The sequence below is a fragment of the Sinocyclocheilus rhinocerous genome, unplaced genomic scaffold (assembly GCF_001515625.1).
Source record: "Sinocyclocheilus rhinocerous isolate Xijiao unplaced genomic scaffold, SAMN03320098_v1.1 scaffold606, whole genome shotgun sequence".
Taxonomy (NCBI): domain Eukaryota; kingdom Metazoa; phylum Chordata; class Actinopteri; order Cypriniformes; family Cyprinidae; genus Sinocyclocheilus; species Sinocyclocheilus rhinocerous.
Genome location: NW_015661919.1, coordinates 452,587 through 472,556, shown reverse-complemented (window position 1 = coordinate 472,556; position 19,970 = coordinate 452,587). Strand labels below are relative to the sequence as shown.

At 35.3% G+C, this 19,970-nt stretch overlaps 1 protein-coding gene across 2 annotated transcripts in view; it reads left to right on the top strand.

The window, feature by feature from the left end:
• Positions 1-2,326: 2,326 nt before the first annotated feature.
• The window catches only part of LOC107726927 (tenascin-N-like), a 27,242-nt gene continuing 9,598 nt past the window's right edge, over positions 2,327-19,970 (top strand). For both annotated transcript variants that reach the window (XM_016536620.1, XM_016536619.1), the window contains exons 1-6: positions 2,327-2,433; positions 8,652-9,041; positions 9,730-10,104; positions 13,577-13,840; positions 14,906-15,088; positions 15,196-15,285. In XM_016536620.1, coding sequence (XP_016392106.1) covers positions 8,657-9,041; positions 9,730-10,104; positions 13,577-13,840; positions 14,906-15,088; positions 15,196-15,285 — 1,297 coding nt within the window. In that variant the 5' untranslated portion in view covers positions 2,327-2,433; positions 8,652-8,656. The remainder of the gene's footprint in view (positions 2,434-8,651; positions 9,042-9,729; positions 10,105-13,576; positions 13,841-14,905; positions 15,089-15,195; positions 15,286-19,970) is intronic.

Here is a 19,970-nt window from a genome sequence, read left to right as displayed (position 1 = left end):
AGTAATACGCAGCATGCACGATACAAGGAAATGGTCAGTAACATCATCACTTTGAGGTACGATATCTATATCAGTAAGATCAATTCCATGCGATATAATTAAATCTAGCATATGATTAAAACGATGAGTGGGCCCGGTGACGTTTTGCTTGACTCCAAAAGAGTTTTTTTTTTTTTTAAACTTTCTTGTTATTTATAGCAGAACATGCAAGGCAACATGTGTGCAAGGCTCTTTTCAATACAGTAAAAAGCAAATGGTGACCATTCCATTAAATTCCCTCCTTAATGTTCCTCACACAGCTATCATATGGTTTCAGAAGATTTGGAATGTAGCAAATATGCTTTTATGATGTTTTTAGTGTGCCTTCACAATTCACTTTCGTTGTATGATTCTGTTTAACTTCTTCTTTTGTGTTCCACAGAAAAAAGTCATACAGTTTTGAATGACATGGGGGTGAGTAAATGATGACAGAATATTCATTTTTTTGGTGAACTTTTCCTTTAATCTAGCCATTGTTTAAGTATAGATGCGTATTACGCAATCAAAAACAAGCAAACAATGAAATTTGTGTAAAAAATAACATTTGTGTAAAATGTTGAAATAGAATACATTTTGTATTAGTATCATTATACATTACTATGTACGGACTTAAATCTTACCATACCTTAAGTCTGCCTTTTTTCCCAGTATTCAAACCATAGTACTGCAGTAGCAGTCTGCAAATCATTTCCCAAAAAGCAGAATTGCATGTAATTAAAACCGGTAGTAACAGTGTTTACTGTGTTTTCCAGCTGTAATTAAAGACATAGACATGCACACAATCACTTATTCAGAGAATCACTGCTGAGTGAAGGGTACTGTAAACTGACTTTTTTTTTCAGCATACAGCTGGACATTTCCTGACTACTGAACAATTTCTCCCTGTTCTCTTTTATGCCCTACATATTCCAACCACATGTGAAAGTATCCAGATATTTATGGAGACAATCAGGTGTGCCAAAGATTTTTTTTTATAGTTCTCAGGCTCTAATTTTAGCCGTTAACAAATGAAACATTGAGTTTGTCATAGCTGCTGTAGGACCGAGTCTGTAATTGTGATTTTTTTTTTCAATGATGACATCCTTTGAAAGTGTTCCAAGAGGAAACTACTGCTGTTGCTATCTGTCTGAGCAAGAATATACAACCACATTATGTATAAAGCTGGACCCCTGCTTCTCTTTAAAAAACATTACACCTGGCCTACTCCAGTTTCAGCCCAAGTGTTTTACCTCTCTGTAACGCAACACCCAGAGATCAACAGATGCCTGGGAAATTATAGCCAAATAACCTTAGTGATGACTTCTGACAATTGCTGGTCCGTTCCACTTAAAATCTTGATTATAGGCTGACAGAAAAATATGAGTTCTCAAAACAAATTAATAAAAAAATTGCTGCATAGTTTGTTTATTTATTGTTACACTGAAACAAAATGGCGCAGAAACAGTTTTTACTCAGAAACTGCTAGTAAATTTCACTATTAATTACAAAGAATCGGCAAGTAACACATAGAATAGAAAGACTGAAATAGTATTTTCTTGTAAAACGTGCTTCCACAGTTTTATTTACAATATTGAAAAAAAAAAAATTACAGTGTATGTGTATTGTTTTGATTCGTTTGAGTGCAGCAGGGGAAAAAATCAAGATGCATGTTTAACACAGTTTTTGTTATGGTAGTTATGCTTAAGTTTATTACTTTGAACATACATTTGTGTGGATTTTGTTTTATGTTTCTGGATGTTGCACTGCATTGAACATGTTTCATGGACAGCACAAAACCAAAAGGTGTAAATTAGATTAGGAATTAGTTTCCATTTGTAAAGTTATTCCAGTTTTTGAATCAAGAGGAAAATGTGTGGAAAGGACATATAAAAATATTGCTCCTGTAACCATGTAGTTTGGTGCTGTATTCAAGCTCAGGAGGACTTTGTTGATTTTGGCTCTACATGCCCGTCAGAAGCTATATATCACAATTCCTGGAAAACAGATTGATTAGTGCTGCTACTGTAAGAAAATCCTTGACATAAAAAAAAATGTGTTCATTAAAATCTACCTGCGAGAGCTGGTGGTATGTGTGGACCACTCTTGTTAAGTTTGTGTTGAATAGAATATGTATTGAAATAAGTTCCAGACAATGTACAACAGAGAAGAGTCTCATTACCTCCCTCAGTTCTGTCCTCTATGGTGGAGTTTTGGAGGTAGCCACACCCAGGCTGGCCATTGGCTCATGGCTGCACTGAGGACATTTAAACTGTTTGAAGGCAGAGAGTTGGAGGACTCGAGACATTGTTGGTCAGGAGGGCCCTGTATGCCCAGTCTGAGCTTGTAAACAGGTGCTTGCACTAATAGGCGTGCGTCAGTGAGCAGGGATAATACTGTGGCAGGCGATATTCTCGGGTAAGGCATCAACAGCTTCATTATTGCCTGTGCATGAACTTTTTGGCAGCTGTAAAAATTTTCTGTTGAATTGACATTAAATTATATTATGATGTTTGTGGGGGTAGATTTCATGCAGTGATTTAGAATTTTTTATTTATTTTTTAACTTTATTTTAATTAATTGCTTGGTATTTTTTTTTCTAATTTGCCAATTCTCGCTAATTATGAATATTCAACACTGTAAACATGTTTTGACAGGTAATCTAAACATGTACTTTATGTGATAACATCTAAATTAACTAGTTTTATTCATCTACAAGGTTTTTTTATTTAACATGTCTGAATCAAATTTAAGTAATATATTTTTTAAGGGTCAGATCACATAGAAATATTGCACTAATACAGTGCATTCTTAACTTTTGAATTTTTCTTTGGTTACACTTTATTTCGATAGTCCACTTTAGACATTCTATTAACTATAAGTAACTTTGTAACTACATGTCAACTACATGTCAACTAATTCTCATTAATCTGCATCTACATGTCTACTAACTCTCAGAGTAGACTGTTAGGGTAGGTTTAGGGTTAGTAGAATGTTGACAAAGAAAGTGTTAGAAGATAGTCTTAAGTGTTAAGCAGACAGTCTACTAATACTCTACTAACTGCTAGTTGACATGTAGTTGCAAAGTTACTTACTGTTAATAGAATGTCTAAAGTGGACTATCGAAATAAAGTGTTACCTTTTCTTTTATTTTTATATTTTTGCTACTGTTTCATGTTCATGCTCAGTACTAAGGATTATTGCTAATGTATAATTTTTAGACACATACACTGAAACCATCCATAGTGATTTGTCATTTAAGACAATAATCTCTGTTTTGAAAGGACAAACAGCTTCATTTCAATAAATAGTAAGGTTACACTTTATTTCGATAGTCCACTTTAGACATTCTATTAACTATAAGTAACTTTGTAACTATATGTCAACTACATGTCAACTAATTCTCAGAGTAGACTGTTAGGGTAGGTTTAGGGTTAGTAGAATGTTGACAAAGAAAGTGTTAGAAGATATTAAGCAGACAGTCTACTAATACTCTACTAACTGCTAGTTGACATGTAGTTGCAAAGTTACTTACTGTTAATAGAATGTCTAAAGTGGACTATCGAAATAAAGTGTTACCTTTTCTTTTCTTTTTATATTTTTGCTACTGTTTCATGTTCATGCTCAGTACTAAGGATTATTGCTAAATGTATAATTTTTAGACACATACACTGAAACCATCCATAGTGATTTGTCATTTAAGACAATAATCTCTGTTTTGAAAGGACAAACAGCTTCATTTCAATAAATAGTGCTTAAATTGACCAGTTGATTCATAAATCTTGTGAAGCAATGGGTGTCCCAGTCTTGACAAGATAACATATGTGTCCCAATGGACAATGCATAGTGGAAAAATGTATTTGAAGTCAGGTGCGGTGCAGAGCAAGTGTTTTTTTTTAATAATTATTTTTTTTCAAACAAATTATTTTATATTTTATATTTAATTTAAAGTTAATTAATATTGTTTCGTATTGTGTATTGATAGGGTATCTGTCAATTAAAAAAAAAATCTTCCTACCTGCTATAAGAGAAAAAACATGGTTGTTTTCTGTGACTGTCAACAGTCACTATTTCTTGCTCGTTCCCTCTCTATGCTTTTTTCCAAGGCATATGCTTAGTGCTTAACCTGTCCGGACCCCACTTTTACACAAGATCTAAGCTACATCCTTCTCGTCTGGCAGATTAAGAGTAAAAGCTACTGTGTTGGCTTCAGGTATTATCAGAAGCCCAGATCAGATGAACAGCAGATGTTGCACGCAGCCCACTGGAGGTTTATTATATGCTGCCTGCACATAACACAATACAGGCGAACAGAGTCAGTTTTAGGAATCTGAAAGATCCTGTAAGGCTACTGTGGTTTCATTCTCCAGTGGTAAATACAGAGGAGAGGAAATGAGTCTGTATCTAAGCTTAATTGCTTTCAGCTCTCATCAGCTGAAGAGCAAAGGAGAAACTCACTAGTGTTGCATGTTTGTGGCTTGCAGTCTGCACTCCTCACCTCTCCACCTCTTCTCTTTCTGCATTGGTAAGCCCTGAATCTCATTCCTAATGGTGCAACTGGGGCTCTGCTTTAGATGCAGAGGAACAGACTGTGTTTGTCGTCTTCCTAATGTGTCTCAGGAGAGGAGAGGGCATGGCACGGCACAGTCTGGCTCTCTGTTTTCCCGCCCTCTACCTCACTCAATTTATTCCTAACTCAGAATGTGATTTATGCTGTTCACAGTCTATTTGTATTCCGTATTGCTTGTAGGTCTTTGCCCTTGTAGTTCCTAAAAGCTATGAATGAGTCCCAGTCATAGCGTTGAAAGCTTATATTTTGACTTGGTGTTGAGATCCAACAGAAAACAGCCAACAGCCACTTAGCAGCCTGCATCTCTTCTGTCTTGAACCAGACTCTGTTAAACATCTTGTTGCAGAGATTTCATTGGGCATGGCTTGCTGAAATGTTCACTGGGTATGGAAGATAAATTTTCGAACATCACTGTGTGTAAATTGGCAAATACTTGTAAAATTCAAGGTAATGATGAAAAAAAAACAAAAAACTTTTTGTTGTTATTATTATTATTATTATAAATATATATTTTCTAATTGTATTATTAGCAATATTTAAGATGAAAACGGGTACTAATTTTAACTCTTATTAATGTTAATATTAATATGAACTATTCTTAATATATTATACTAATTTTGCTGAAAGAAATGATAAAAAATAAGGTTATTTTTTTCTGGGAATAATATTACTAAGAAAGAAATTATTATATATTTTATAAATTATATGTATAAAATATGATGCATATTTATTATTATTATTTTCTCTTTTTTACAGTTAAGTTCATTGGGTGAGAATCATGAGATTTTTTTTATTATAGTTTTAACTAATATATATTTTTTTCAAACAAATTATTATTTTAGATTTATTTTAAAATTATTTTTGATACCTTCCTACCTATAAAAGAAAATAATTAATATCACTAATATTAACTATTATTAATATTAATATTAAATGCTCTTTATATCTTATGTTAATTTTGCTAGAAGAAATTCTGAGTAATTATATTTTTAAAGAATATCTATCTATCTAACTGTATTTATGCATGCATGTATGTGTGTGTATACACACACACACACACACACACACACACACACACATTTCCAGTGTCCTTAAAAAAAAGTTAAGAGTGAAACTTCATGAGCAATTCTTGGAATGTGCTCAGCAATTTTGATGTCATACATTGGCCAGTCACATGCAAAATGTGGGCAATAAGTATTTTGTGGTTGTTGCATGGCAATTTGTATTGTCTGTTCAATTACTGTGGTAGAAACATAGCATCTTTTTTGTGTGTTTATGTATGTGCATGCAGGCTCAATCATCCTCTCAGTAGCGGTGGAAGAAGAGAGTTGGCAGGCTTTTCCAGTGTCCTTTCCAAGATAAATAAAAGAGCAAAAAGAAATGGTGCACATGAAATAAAGACCCTCAAAGGGCCTTGCAGCTCTAGCATATGTGTGGTGTCTGGGCCTGTGATATGGGCTACGGCAGGACGTCATGGACCTCACCACTCTGCGCCTTAATACTGCACCATCCAATCTAATAAGCATCAGGGAGTCCATGAGGTCATGGAGAGACTCTCCTGCCTGTTTGAGTTCAGTAGTTAAGTATTTAAATGTTACCCAGTGAGTTGAATATCCTTATTTAGACGTATCAATTAGAAGAGATAATGCAGAAGGAAATATTTTGTTCCAGTGCACATTCCCTTTTGAGTCACAGATGTGAATTGCTTTGAATCTACATAAAAAACACGTTAGACCAACATTATTTCCCCAAATAGTCACAAACTTCTTAACTGACTTTAATAAACTATTTCATATGAACTGTGTTGGTGATTTGTTATGTAGTTATTGTTATAGGATTATTGTTTTGATCTGTGTGGGCATTTTGTTTGTGCTGTTGCTGTTGTTCTTGTTGTAAGTATTGAGGTTGATTATTGCACATGTATTGATATGAATCTGGGTTGCATTGGCTGGATGGGACATTTTGGATTTAGTGGATGATTCATCTTGTTTTATTGGTTTATTTAAAGTTATTATTTGGTAATTTATGAACACAGAATGGCCGTTAGCATTCTGTCTTCTCAGACTAATGCAATGGAATAGCTCTCCACATCTGCAAAAGAGAATCTGTCAAAAACAACAGCCGCCAGCAATGTTTTCTGTTCAGTTGGTTGATCTGTGTGGCATGAGCTCCAGATTTTTCTGTGCTTCTGTTCACATTTCTACCTTGGTCCTGAGGGAATGCTCTGTCTTCTCATTTCAGCATTTCTGCCATTCCACATCTGCTTCTGGACTTTGATGTGTGTTGTTCCATGTTTATATTTAAGCGCCACATTTACAAAGATTTCCTTAATGTTCAAAACAAAGCATGGAATGAATAAATGGTGAAAAAAAAGAAGACAAATTCAATTACACTGAGTACTGTGGTGCAAGCACACGCTGAAATGTTAAGCCATTTACTGTAATTGTCTGGTTGTCAGTATCACAATATCACAGTGTCGTGGTTTATTATCAGAGCCTGTGATTGATAAAGAAATAAATTCCATAAAGGTAAAGTGGCTTTGAGTCATTAATGTCTTGTTTTCATAGGTTATGCAATGTCAGTGAAACTATTTGGCTTTAAAAGCAGAGTAGATGAGTGTCATTTTAGGTCCTGTGGGCTCACAAGGGCCCTCGCCTTTACATCGCATAATGGATAGATACAGTATGTGTGCAATTTGATGTTCACATTTAAAAACCTTCCCAAAAATGATTATAATAATAAAAGTGCATGTATGTCTCAATTTTAGTTTTCTAACTCCAAGCTATATATCTAATGCAGTCAAGGTTAAATATAGTCTAATGTAAGACTTTATCTAATCTTCTGTATGCATTCAGGAAAAAAAAAAAAAAAAAAAGTTATGTGTGCTGTCTATCTATGACAATCTGATGCTAGATTGGATAATTATTATATAGTTTTTGTATTTTACATTTATATTTATATTTTATATTAATAGAGGTATGCCCTAGATCCTATTCTAGATCTTTATACTGGACCAATAGTTGTATGTATCAAAAATAGACATTTAAACAGTTATTTAAATGACTGAAATATTATGTATTATTTTAATTATATTATTTAATAAAAATCAATATTTGTTATTTCATAAATACTATTAAAAATGTAATATGTTTATAATAAGTTAGATCTAAAATTTATTAGAGCGGTTATGTGTGTTAATGATGTAATAATTTTTTGTCCTTATACTGGACCATGCTAGATTTATGTTTTTTAAAAAAAAATTTTATTTTATTTATATATTTATATTTATAGAGGTATGCTCTTATTCATACTGGACCATTAGAAGTATGCATCAAAAATGACATTTAAACAGTTATTTAAATAACTAAAATATTATTTATATTATTTAATATAATTTAAAATGTATTGTTTAATATTTAATAACAAATATATTTTATAATAAATTTGTTCTAAAATTTATTACAGTGGTTATATAAGAACGCTGTAATTTATCAAGTAATTTAAAAAGATCTACATTATTAATTTATCAATTATAATTAACTTTAGTACTGTATAAACTACATGATCAGACTTTTAACAGAAAACTCTTTTGCCACATCAAGATTCTTTTTACACAACAAACCCCAGGTGGCTCTTTCTAAGCATGCATTTTCTCTGTTATAAAACATCCTACTTTTAAATAGAGATGTATTAAAAGCTTTGAATGACATCATTGTCATGGGGATTACATCATTTAGTTAGAAGGGTTCTCTGCTCCCAGAAGCCCTCGTGGTTGTGGATGTGCAATTAACGGTTTGGATGGAATGTGCTTGGCAAACAGTTCCTACTGTAGGATCAGACATCTATAACACTGGCCTTATAAAACAGATTGCGCTCCATTAAACATAATGTGATGTCTTGCGCATTGATTTTCATGTGTGCAGCATGCAAATCAAGCTCCTTACTGGAAGGTGAGACCGCAAACCATAAGGAAAGTTTGATATTTTAAGAAAGAAATGCTTGTAAATTGAACCACACAATCATCATAAGATTCTCCAAGGGTTCACGTCTTTCTGCTTTCTTTCAGAAACCATGATTGTAAGATTCAACCGGCTGAAGAGAGGCCTCTTCCTTCTAGGGTCGTTCTTTATGGTGTCCCGTCTTGTGCTCTCTGAGGAGGTGGGTCCTGCAGAGAAAGAAGTCACATTCAGCCATGTCTACAGGATTGATTCTGGTTGTAAGCAGGGTTCTCAGGTGGCTCAGCTTTCCCAGGACCAGGCCTCAGAAGGACAGTTAGTCACAATGGATGGAGAGAATGACATTGTCTTCAAGCACAACATACGTCTGCAGTCGGCTGGTTGTGGATGTGCAGATTCCGAAGACTTCAAAGCCCTGCTGTACCGTGTAAATGGCCTGGAGGAGGAAGTCACCTACCTAAAGAGCCAATGCGCTCAGGGCTGCTGCAGAGGAGGGTCAGGTATTAGTACAAACCTGGAGATTTTTCCCTGATTTTTTTAAAACTAAAAATCAAGCTACCTGATTTGGTACTGTGAACCATATATATATCTGAATACGCCTCAAATATAACCTAGTCGAATCAATTCAGGCTAAAATATTCTGCAAAAATACAGTTTTTATTTTTTAAATTAGTGCATAGTTTAATATTTTAGTGCATAATGAAAAAAGTGCAAAATGCAGTGACTTACTATTGTCTTATGCGTCCCTTATCACATGTGACTTATATTGCACTTAGACCCCAGCCTTTATAAGTACATGCATCTGTAATATAGACTGTGAATGTGACACATTTGATTAAAAAAGTTAAAATATTATGCTTTTTTAAAATTCTAGTTCAATTTGTGAATTTGAACTGAATTTGAATGAAGGTATCAAGCAGGAGCTAGAATTAAAATTCAAATTTGAATTTTGAATTTTTGAAAGGAATACCATTGAACTGAAATAAAAAAAAATGTATATAACCCTAAAAAGTGTGAATTTTAACAAGAAAAAACGTTTGTCACTTCAAAGAAACTGTATAGGCCTTATAAAGAGAAATAGATATATGGACCAGGGTGAAGAATCACAGATTTCAGAGTTCCCCAACCTCCAAAATCCCATTTTATGTGACCTTATCAGAGCAGGTGCAATATGTTCTCCTTTGCTAGGTGTGGACACTAGCTGCAGTGGGCATGGCACATACCAGCAGGACTCTTGCAGTTGTAAGTGTAACCCAGGCTGGGAGGGTCCAAACTGCTCCATCTCATCCTGCCCTGACGAATGCAATGATAATGGCCGCTGTGTTGACGGACGCTGCGTCTGCTATGAAGGCTACACCGGCCATGACTGCAGCCAGCTCACATGCCCTAACGACTGCAAAGACAAAGGCCACTGTGTGGATGGCAAATGCGTGTGCTTTAGTGGATTCTCAGGAGAAGACTGCAGTGTCGCCACCTGTCCTAATGACTGCATAGGAAATGGACGCTGCGTGGATGGACAGTGCATCTGCGATGAGGGATTCTTTGGAATCGACTGCTCCATGGGTAAGATTATACTAAGTTGGTTTACAGGAAATTCTGACCAGAATCTAAATGTCCCGATTGTGCTGTATGTGCTTGATTCACTAAAAAAAATCTTTTAATAATTTTAATTCGTAAATTGGACTACACTTGTCACGCTGTCTGTTTCTCACTGTAGATTCAGTAGCGATGTTGCAGTGCCATGGAATGAACTTTTTCAGAGTATTTCAGTACGGTGTAATTCTGTCCACATTGACAGAGGAATACATGCGCAAGAATTGTTTATAGAAACGAGAATGATTTGGTCTAAAAAAAAACTGTTTCTCAGATTCCAACCCTTATTGCAACTATTAACCTGTTTGTTATATTTACCTACGATGTAAAAAAAAAAAAATAATAAAATAAAGTAAATAATGCTGAAGCAAATTTGGTGTGGAAACAATTTTCACTCTGAAACTGCTAGTACATTTTTACAAACAATTAAAAAAAACAGCAAGTAACATTGAATTAAACAATACATTTTGAAGTAGATAAACTAAAAAATAAATTAATAAATGAATAAAAATAAATAAAAATCTTGCAAAACATACTCCAATAATCTTTGTTTAATTTACAACTTAAAAAAAAAAAAGCCTCAGTCTTAAATGTACACTTTCTTTTAGAGGCCTTTGGAAGAAAACAAAGTGGAACCTTTTCTAGTTCAAGCTTCAACATTTACAAAGTAAACTTACTGCTACTCCTATAATTTTCCAATGAACAACTAAGAACTAATTGAACACTTTGAGGTAGTTAATTTGCTCTTATTAACTCTTATTAACTTGTTTTTCAGTCTCCTGCTGAAGAAAACAGTAAAAGATAGGCCTCATTAGCACAAGGGAATTGTTTTTCATCAATCCTTTTCTTTTCCACATGTTTCGCCCTCAGACCTTCAGATAGAAGTGGAGTGCCTCAGAGTTGGAATGCATGGATAGATGAGCTGAGCTTCAAAAAACATTAGCCATGGCCAGAGCCTTAGGGTGTGACATATCATCTGTGTTAACACTTCTGAAATGGTTTCTTAGGGGAGTTAGGGCACAGTGTTATTTACTCCAAGAATGATAATAGTAGGGAGGTAAGAGCAAGCACTGCAAACTAGTCAAACAGATCAATTAGGGTGTTACAGTCTCATGATCTTGACACTAATTGGCTTCGGAATATTACTCGAGGGTTTCAGCTGTCCATAGCTTGTCTGAAAGATTTTCCATATCTAACGCTATAGGGAACTGCCATCATTATTAAACCACACTCTTTCTTGCATATATGGGGATGTCTGACTTGTAAAATCTTACATGGATTCTAGGATGATGCGTTAAAGGTTATACCATGAACACTAGAAGCAATACAAAATATAGGGATATTATATTACGAGATATTTATTAGAGTTTGAATGCTCCAGTACTTTTAATAACCAAAACAATGGCCAAAATTATTTGTATGCATCTATTTTGCAATTAATATATTATGCGCCTGGCAGAATGGAGTAAAAATTGACAGAAATGTGTGAATATAAAACAGTACAAAAAATATTACTTTCAAAAGCATTTTATATACATTAAGATTTTTTAATGTTTTTGAAAGATTTTTTTATTCTCACCAAGACTGCATTTATTATTATTATTATTAATATTATTATTATTATTATCAAAAATACATTCAGAATATTGTGACATATTATTACAATTTAAAGCAACTCTTTTTTAGTTTAATATGGTTTAATTTGCAATTTATTCCTGTGATGGGAAAGCTGACTTAGCAGCCATTACTGCAGTCTTCAGTGTCACATGATCCTTCAGAAATTTCTTTCAAAACAACAACAACAACAACAACAAAAATCTTACTGACCCTGAACTTTTGAACGGTAGTGAATAAATGAAGAAATTTATTAAGTCTAGACCTACTGGATTACGTGGAAGCGATTACAAACTCACACAGATTAAACCTGTATGAAAAACAGAGAAAACACTATGAAACAATTCTACGTTAATCGTAAATGTGGTCGATCATCAAAAGATCAGCGTGGCAACTTTGTTCTGACCACAATGAGTCTAGTGGATTTTGGTGGATGTCTTAATGGTAGATCAACAAATGTTGAAGATTAGATTTACTGTACCTACTGCTGCTGCCACAGGCTTAGTCACTGCAGAAAAAGTGACTACAGTTTTGTTGTTCAAAAATATATATATAGTCCTGAACACAATAGATCATCAATAAAATGTAATTAAAAGTGCATTTATACTTATTTAAAGTTGCTTTAAGCATCAGACAGATGTTTCTCTGGCTTGAAGAACCACCACTGTTGATTTATTCAAGTTTGTCCAAGTCCAAACAGAACTGTGTTGTAATTGTAATTTGATTGCATTGGTTAGCCCTTACAATCAATCAGTGGGAACACGCATTTCCGGCACTTATTCTTTCTTTCCAGCTGGCTGATAGTTCATTAGTTCAGCAGGCCTTTTTGGGATATTATTTACTGGTGAAATTGTTACTGGCAAACCCGGGAGAGAACAGCAAAAATGGCCATATTAACTGCCACTGGATGGAAAGCCTCCTGCAGAACTGAAGGAAAACATTTGACTTCCTGCCCGCTTGCCATGTGGAAGAATGTCCAAACCTGCTGTTCATTCTTTCCTGGGTAATGCAGTGTCCACAGCACACTTTTCTCCCCCTCATGGATTTCCCTGATTTTTTTTTCTCTTGCAGTTTCCTTAAATCCTTTATTTTTTCCCCCTATAAGTTGGTGGATAAGGTGTTAATGGAAACTTCGCTCCATGGGCTGCTGACTGTCTGACTCTGGGGCTCCTGGTTTGCTACTGGGGCCTCCCCTCTTTTCATTCCTACTCTGATGTGCAGTTTTGTTAAGATCCCTACTTATTGATGGAGGCTCAAACCACAAAGTATCCAGAATGAAAATCTCCATAGAATAGCCAACTCAGACGTTCAGTAAACCTTAAGATCACTTGGTATTTGGGAAGCTGTATAAATGTGAACAAGCTTTAGAAATTAAAGAAGAGAACTGGGAAGTAGAAACTTTTAAAGGAATAGTTCACCCAACTATGTGGGTGAACTATGTGGTTTTGACCACTCTTTTAAATATAATGAAAGTAAATGGGGATAGGGGCTGTCAAGCCGAAAATCTCTCCTTGGTTTTTTCATGAGAGTTCATAAGAGGAGCAATGCTTGATTTGTGAATCAATTGTTCTTTTGAGTCAGGTCTTTTGAATGAGTCGATCCAATAAAAAAAAGGTCTGAATGATTCATTTATGAATCTGAAAGATCTAATTATACTGTCACTGACTATGAACATTGTCAGTGAATACTGACTTATATTTTGGTCTGTTTGTCATTGTTGGTTGGTTGAACAAATTAATAATTAATAAAAAGGACCCCAATGCATAGACAACTAGTAAATCATCTGATGTAAAATAATGCTCATTGACAACATTTCTTCATACTTCAGTTCTAGGACCAAAAGGCCTCCGTCTGATCAAAGTCACAGATGTATCTCTGCTGGTGGAGTGGGAGTCTGTGAGAGGAGCCGAGTACTACATCCTGTCCTACTATCCAAAGGGAGACGAGGGAGCCATTAAAGAGGTCCAGGTGGAAAACACGAAAAACTCCTACCTAATCACAGGCCTCAGAGCTGGAGTCACATACATAGTGCAGGTGTACGCTGTCATCAGGGGCATTAACAGTGAATCTGATGAGATAGTGGCTACGACTGGTAAGAACAATTGCCTAAAATACTACAAATATACTGGTAATCATGCAGTATTGAGGGTTTAATTATTGATTTAAAGCTTAAAATAGATGTTATGTGTCTTAATGCTTCGTAAACAAAGAAATTCAGTCCATTTCAGTTCAGTAAAATGGCTTTGTCATAGCAGCAAACAAGCAGTGGTATTTGTGTTCATTATAAGGCCAGATGTAACTAAGCTTGTAGAGTTCAATGAAAAGCCAAAAACACATTTTCATGGAAATGAATGTTTACGGTTGTGCAACAATGGGATGAGCATTTTGATGTGGTCAGTCATACATTTCCCACAGCACATTAGGCTCCCGTGAGAAAGTGCTGATCATCTGGATGTGATGACAAAGATGAATGACCAGCATGGGACACTGTCTGTCACTGGTTAACAGAGAGTTTGAATGTCTGAAAGCATTTCCTTCTCACATGAGAAGTGTAGCTCAGTCTGAAGTGGTAGAATACTTGGCTGCAACTAATTTCTGTCATCCGGTGGCAGAATGTTGAGGATGGATGCTTGTAAGAAGAGTCAACAGAAGGCATCCAATCAAAAATACGAAAGAAATGGCAAAGGATTTGCATTCATTTGTATCCTAAAAGTCTGTACACAGAATCACTGTAGAATTAAGAACAAATTAAGCAGCAACTGATTTAAACTTTGATAATAATAAGATGTTACTTGGGCACCAAATCAGCATATTAGCATATCAGTCAGCATATCAATTTCTGAAGGATCATGTGACACTAAAGACTAGAGTAATGGCTGCTGAAAAATCATTCTTGTCATCACAGGAATAAATTACATTTTAATATATATTAAAATTGAAAACAGTTATTTTAAATCATAAAAATATTTCACAATGTTTTTGATCAAATAAATGCAGCCATTGAAATCTTATCAACCTCAAAGTTCTGATACATGTCTGATTATACACAGTTGTCATATTGCACAGTGAAACAGCTAAAAACAACTTAGTGCACCATTAAGTTGTTTGCTGTTTACTGTCCATAACAGATATTGCCCCAATCTGGTTTTCTCTTCAGAGGTCTCTGGTGTTGAAGGAATCAAAGTGCTGGGCCAGACAGAGGACTCTATCCAGGTGGACTGGAAGAACCCTGCAATTGCCTTGGACTACTTCAAATTGACCCATGCTAGCCCTGATGGTCAGGGAGGACAGGAGAACGTGGCAATGAGCCAAGAGGCCAGAACCAAGCACACCATTGTAGGTCAGTCTGCTGTTATTCATCCATCTGCAGTCACAGGTCCCTAAGCTTCAGAGTGTACTGACTTCAGTAGCTGTGTAGTGAGAACAACATGAATGTGTGTTTTTCAGGCCTCAACCCAGGAACAGAATATCAGATAGGCGTGCAAGCAATCAAAGATGAAATGGAAGGCAAGCCATCGTATGCCACAGGGGTCACAGGTCAGTAATATGCCTTGATAGCAATGCATAAAGTAGAAAATAACATTTCCAGACACCACTTTAGATTTTCTTTCATAGTGGGAATGTTCCATTGACTTGTATAGTGTTTTTATATTAATGCTAATGATATTTTCTATCCCACAAACCCAAGACAGAAACCTTTTCACATTTTTAGATTTTCTGCAAGACTTTAGGTCATTATTTTTTTACTCTACAATATTAATATTTAATATGTTTATTAAGCCACTTCGTTGTGCCACACTGTAGGTGATTTCATGTTTTATTAATCTTGCAGGGACATTTGGTGCTCACAATGTAGGTGAAACCTGACCTATATCTGTATAGAAATTACATCATCAAAATCTGCAGAAATACATTAAAGGGTTAGTTCACCAAAAATGAAAATTAGGCTGCGTTTTACTCACCCCCGAGGCATCCTAGGTGTATATGACTTTCTTCTTTCAGACGAATCCAGTCGGAGTTATATTAAAAATTGTCTTTGATCTTTCAAGCTGTTTAATGGTACTCAGCGGGTGTTGCATTGCTTCAGTACTTAAATAAAAATCGCCTATCCATAAAAAAAGTGTCTCACACGGCTCCGGAGGGTGAACAAAGGCCTTCTGTAGCGAATCGATGCGTTTTTGTAAGAAAAATATCCATATTCAAAACGTAATAATCACTTGAATCTAGTTTGCGTTCACTGTTGTAAATGGAAGCAGTTCTGGGCGGATGACGTATGAGGTCGGTTTTGCGCATGCATTTTAATATAACTCCGATTGGATTCGTCTGAAAGAAGAAAGTCATATACACCTAGGATGCCTCGGGGGTGAGTAAAACGCAGCATAATTTTTGGGTGAACTAACCCTTTAAGGAAGCAAAATATAACGGAGACAAATAGATGCAGAAATTAGATTATTGTTCTGATGTTGATGCTAGAGATAGAATCTTTACCACAACAATCTTTTAATGGAGGGAGTCCTTTCATGCTTTCATGCTTTACGCTCAGAAAGTATTTTATTCTGAAAGGGTTCAGTGTTTAATGGTAGTTAAAATCTTTACAGCCCAGTGAGTAAGACAGATATTTTCCTTGTCACCATAAATCAATTAAATTGTTTCCTTGACTGAAAAAACAACAAATTCATTTTATTATTTTACCCAGGCTTATTGAAATGTGGCAGTTCTAACATTACTTGCTCTGAAAAAATACACATGTCCAAAACCAATAAATATTCATGAAGAACCCTAGAGGCATCGGTTTCTGTATTATTGTAGGTATCTTAGTGGTTGAAGCTGCAGATATTTAAATGTAGTGCTCCAGTATGCTTTAGAGCTGATAGTCTGCCAACAATGAGATCTTTATACTAACTAAACCTGTCAAATAATGTGGAAACAAATTAGTACTGGTCTGTAAATCTTCCTTCAGAAGTGCCTAACGATGTCTAATGAAAAGAAATCTTTGAAATATGTGATTTGTGTATGTTTTGGAAATGTTGCAGAATAATTTGGTGGACTGCCCATATAATATCCCCCTATTAAAATGACAATTAGCAATAGCCCTTAAATCATTAAAAGGCATCTGTCATGTTTTCTAGTCTAAAAAGAAATGTGTCTATCAATGGTGGCAATCAGTAGGCTAATTTCTAATGAAGAGACCAATTTATATGACAGATTTTAATGTAGGCTTTTATTCATATGTAAACATTGTGAGATAGCTAGTTAGAGACGAAATAACGTTATAACATTTCGTTTCGTCTCGTTTTGGTCAACGAAAATTAAGAGACATTTTAGCATAGTTTTTATTTTGTAAACCACATTTAGTCTCGTTTTTATTCGTCAACAATATTGCATTATACATTTAATTATAGTCATCGTCACATGACCAGCATTTTCGTCTCGTCTCGTTTTCGTCAGGTAATAAAGGTTCGTTGACGACGATATTTAGTCATAATTTTCGTTGACGAAAGCAACACTAAACCACAGTTATGCGCATAAGGGTGGTTTTAATATATCAAATACAGGGCAGGCAACTGCTAGATGTTGTATTCAACATCTGCGGCTTTGAATTATTGCTGTAATCATAAATATAGTTTACTTTGCCAGGCTATTTACCTATGGGAATTGAGCTCTTAGCCAAAGGTGCTTGAGATAGATAAATTAGCTGTAGCTTGTTTGCCAAGTCTCATAGTCAGCTAATCAGATGTGTGTAGGGCTGCTTTGTCTGAGGAGACAATTGTGGTGATGTCTCAGCAAGAAAGCAATCAATAGTACAACAATAAAACAAAATATGAAATCTAATACTGGTCAAATGTGATTGTAACAGAAATACATAGGTAAATACATAAGTAAGTATTTGTGTTTAAGCTGTCTACTCTTTAAAAAGGTGTTGTTTTAATTAAGATCCTTCTTTTCTTAGAGCCCCAAGGCTTGCTTAAAGGGATAGTTCAGCCCAAAATGTTAATTAGTTCCAAACTTGTATGATCACAAAATATTTTGAAAATGTTCTCTCTTTTTTTTTTTGACCATAGGGTCCAGTGTTGTTTTGGACCCTGCTTACTTTCATTGTATGTAAACAGCTGAACATTCTTCAAAATATCTTCTTTTGTGTTTCACAGAAGAAACAAAGTCTTAAAAGTTTGGAATGACATAAGCATGAGTAGATAGAATGTTCATTTTGGGGTGAACTATCCCTTTAAATGAGCTTCAATCTGAAGTATACTGCTTTTTTATTTGATCCATGTCAAGCAGCTAACACCTGACCTCATATTATCCCAGCAGCACTAATCTCTTTCAAGAAAAGAGATTTTTACTTTACACAGTCGGGGTGTTGCCAAAAAAGTGACTGGACACTTTAGCTCTGTATTGGATCTTCTGAGTATTGGCTCAAAATGATAGTATATTTGTCTTAGGGGGCTTCTAGAAGAAATAGTTTGGGTGTTATTGCACATTTTATATAAAGAACCATCTGATTTCTGTAGTTACACGTACCTCATGTGAGCCACAGCGAGATTCTCAATTTCAAAAGAGAGAGAATTTAATACTTGATTCTGCCTTTAAATTTAAGGTAGTACTACATCCTTTGAGTCTGTTCCTGACAGCAACAGCAGCCTTTAGAGGGGCCTCCAATAGACAGTATTTCCCCTCCACTCAGCAACTTATGAATTACTGCACCAGTTACTCCTACACTTAGTCTTACCAATCCGTAGGAACAGGAAATGGTTTTTCAATGCTTCCTCACGGACATAGCATATTTTGCACGTGTGCATCACAGAGAAACCAGAATATATATTGTTCTTCTTGTTATCCAGTGCAATCTAGGGTGACCATAATCTTTAATGCAGAATTCCTTATATTTTATGACTGAATAACTGTAGCATTCACACTGACCTGAAGATGAACAGTGAAATTTATAGATGTGATCAAAAGTCCCCAAACCTGTTTTCTTTTAGCATCAATGACTTGAACAGCACTGTTGAGTTTTTCAAGTTCTTGGGAGCTATAAAAACACAACTTTAAATTAACTGAAAAGACTGCCTCTATAAAAAGAACAAAATGGCTCAATAGGGGACGTTTCTACAACAACTGAAGACATTCAGTCTGCCGCAGACTTCGATACTTTTGTTCTACCCTGAAATCAATGGGTCCCTCATCACCTCCATAACAATCAGGTGTAGTTCTGCCACCACAAGGGAGTTTAATGCATCATTTGTTCAGTGGAAAGAATCATTGGATTGGACATCTTCAAAGAACTTAATGTCCTAAAGTGGGTAAGCAAGACCTCACATCTTGATCAGCACTACTTTAAAGGCACAATATGTAAGATTTTTTTAATTAAAATATCCAAAAACCACTAGAACAGTGTTATATATTTTGCTGACTTGTGTACTTACATTATCCCAAATGTTTCAAAGAATGTTTAAATCCAGAGAAATAAGCAATTTTAACTAGTGACATGGACCGTGTCCATAGTGTCATTGTGTCGCCTGCCAATGACGTCATAACCCCTCGATTTCCGGTTTTGTTTTGATGAATACATGGAAACACCAAAGACGCATTAATATGTTATGCGTTTTATTAGACCGGTGACGACCGCACAGAGTAGCATTATAACAGAACTTTCAAACGTATATAGTATGATAAAACAGACACATACACACGACCGGAAAGAGCAGAAGCGGTCGACTGTGGCATAATAAAAGCTCCGCTGCTTTCGAGCCGTGTGTCACGCTCGTTCAGCGGCCTCGTTGCGCTTCGACGGCTTTCAGCCTCACCATGCTTCATTCTACTACGTTAATAAATCATTAGCTCATCAATGAACATGATTTCTGCCCGAGTCCAGTCGGATTGCTTCGGCTGTGTGGGGATGAAGACGATAACTCCCATGATTCCACACTCAGTCACAGCGTCATCAAACTACACCTTTGTCTCTTTGTTTATTTTGAATATGCGCCCTCTAGCGGTGGAAATTACATATTGTGCCTTTAAAATGTACTTTCTAAGAAGGGCTTTCAAAATCATTAAAACAAATGGTTTGGTGTTTGTTTTTCTCTTGAGCAAAGCCTATATTAACTTCAGAAAAGTTTTTCCATACTAAAAGGCCATTTTGAATACCAAAACCAATTTGCATAGTTTACCTACAGTATATAGTTACACAGTTCATCTATTTATTGACGTATATACAGTATATA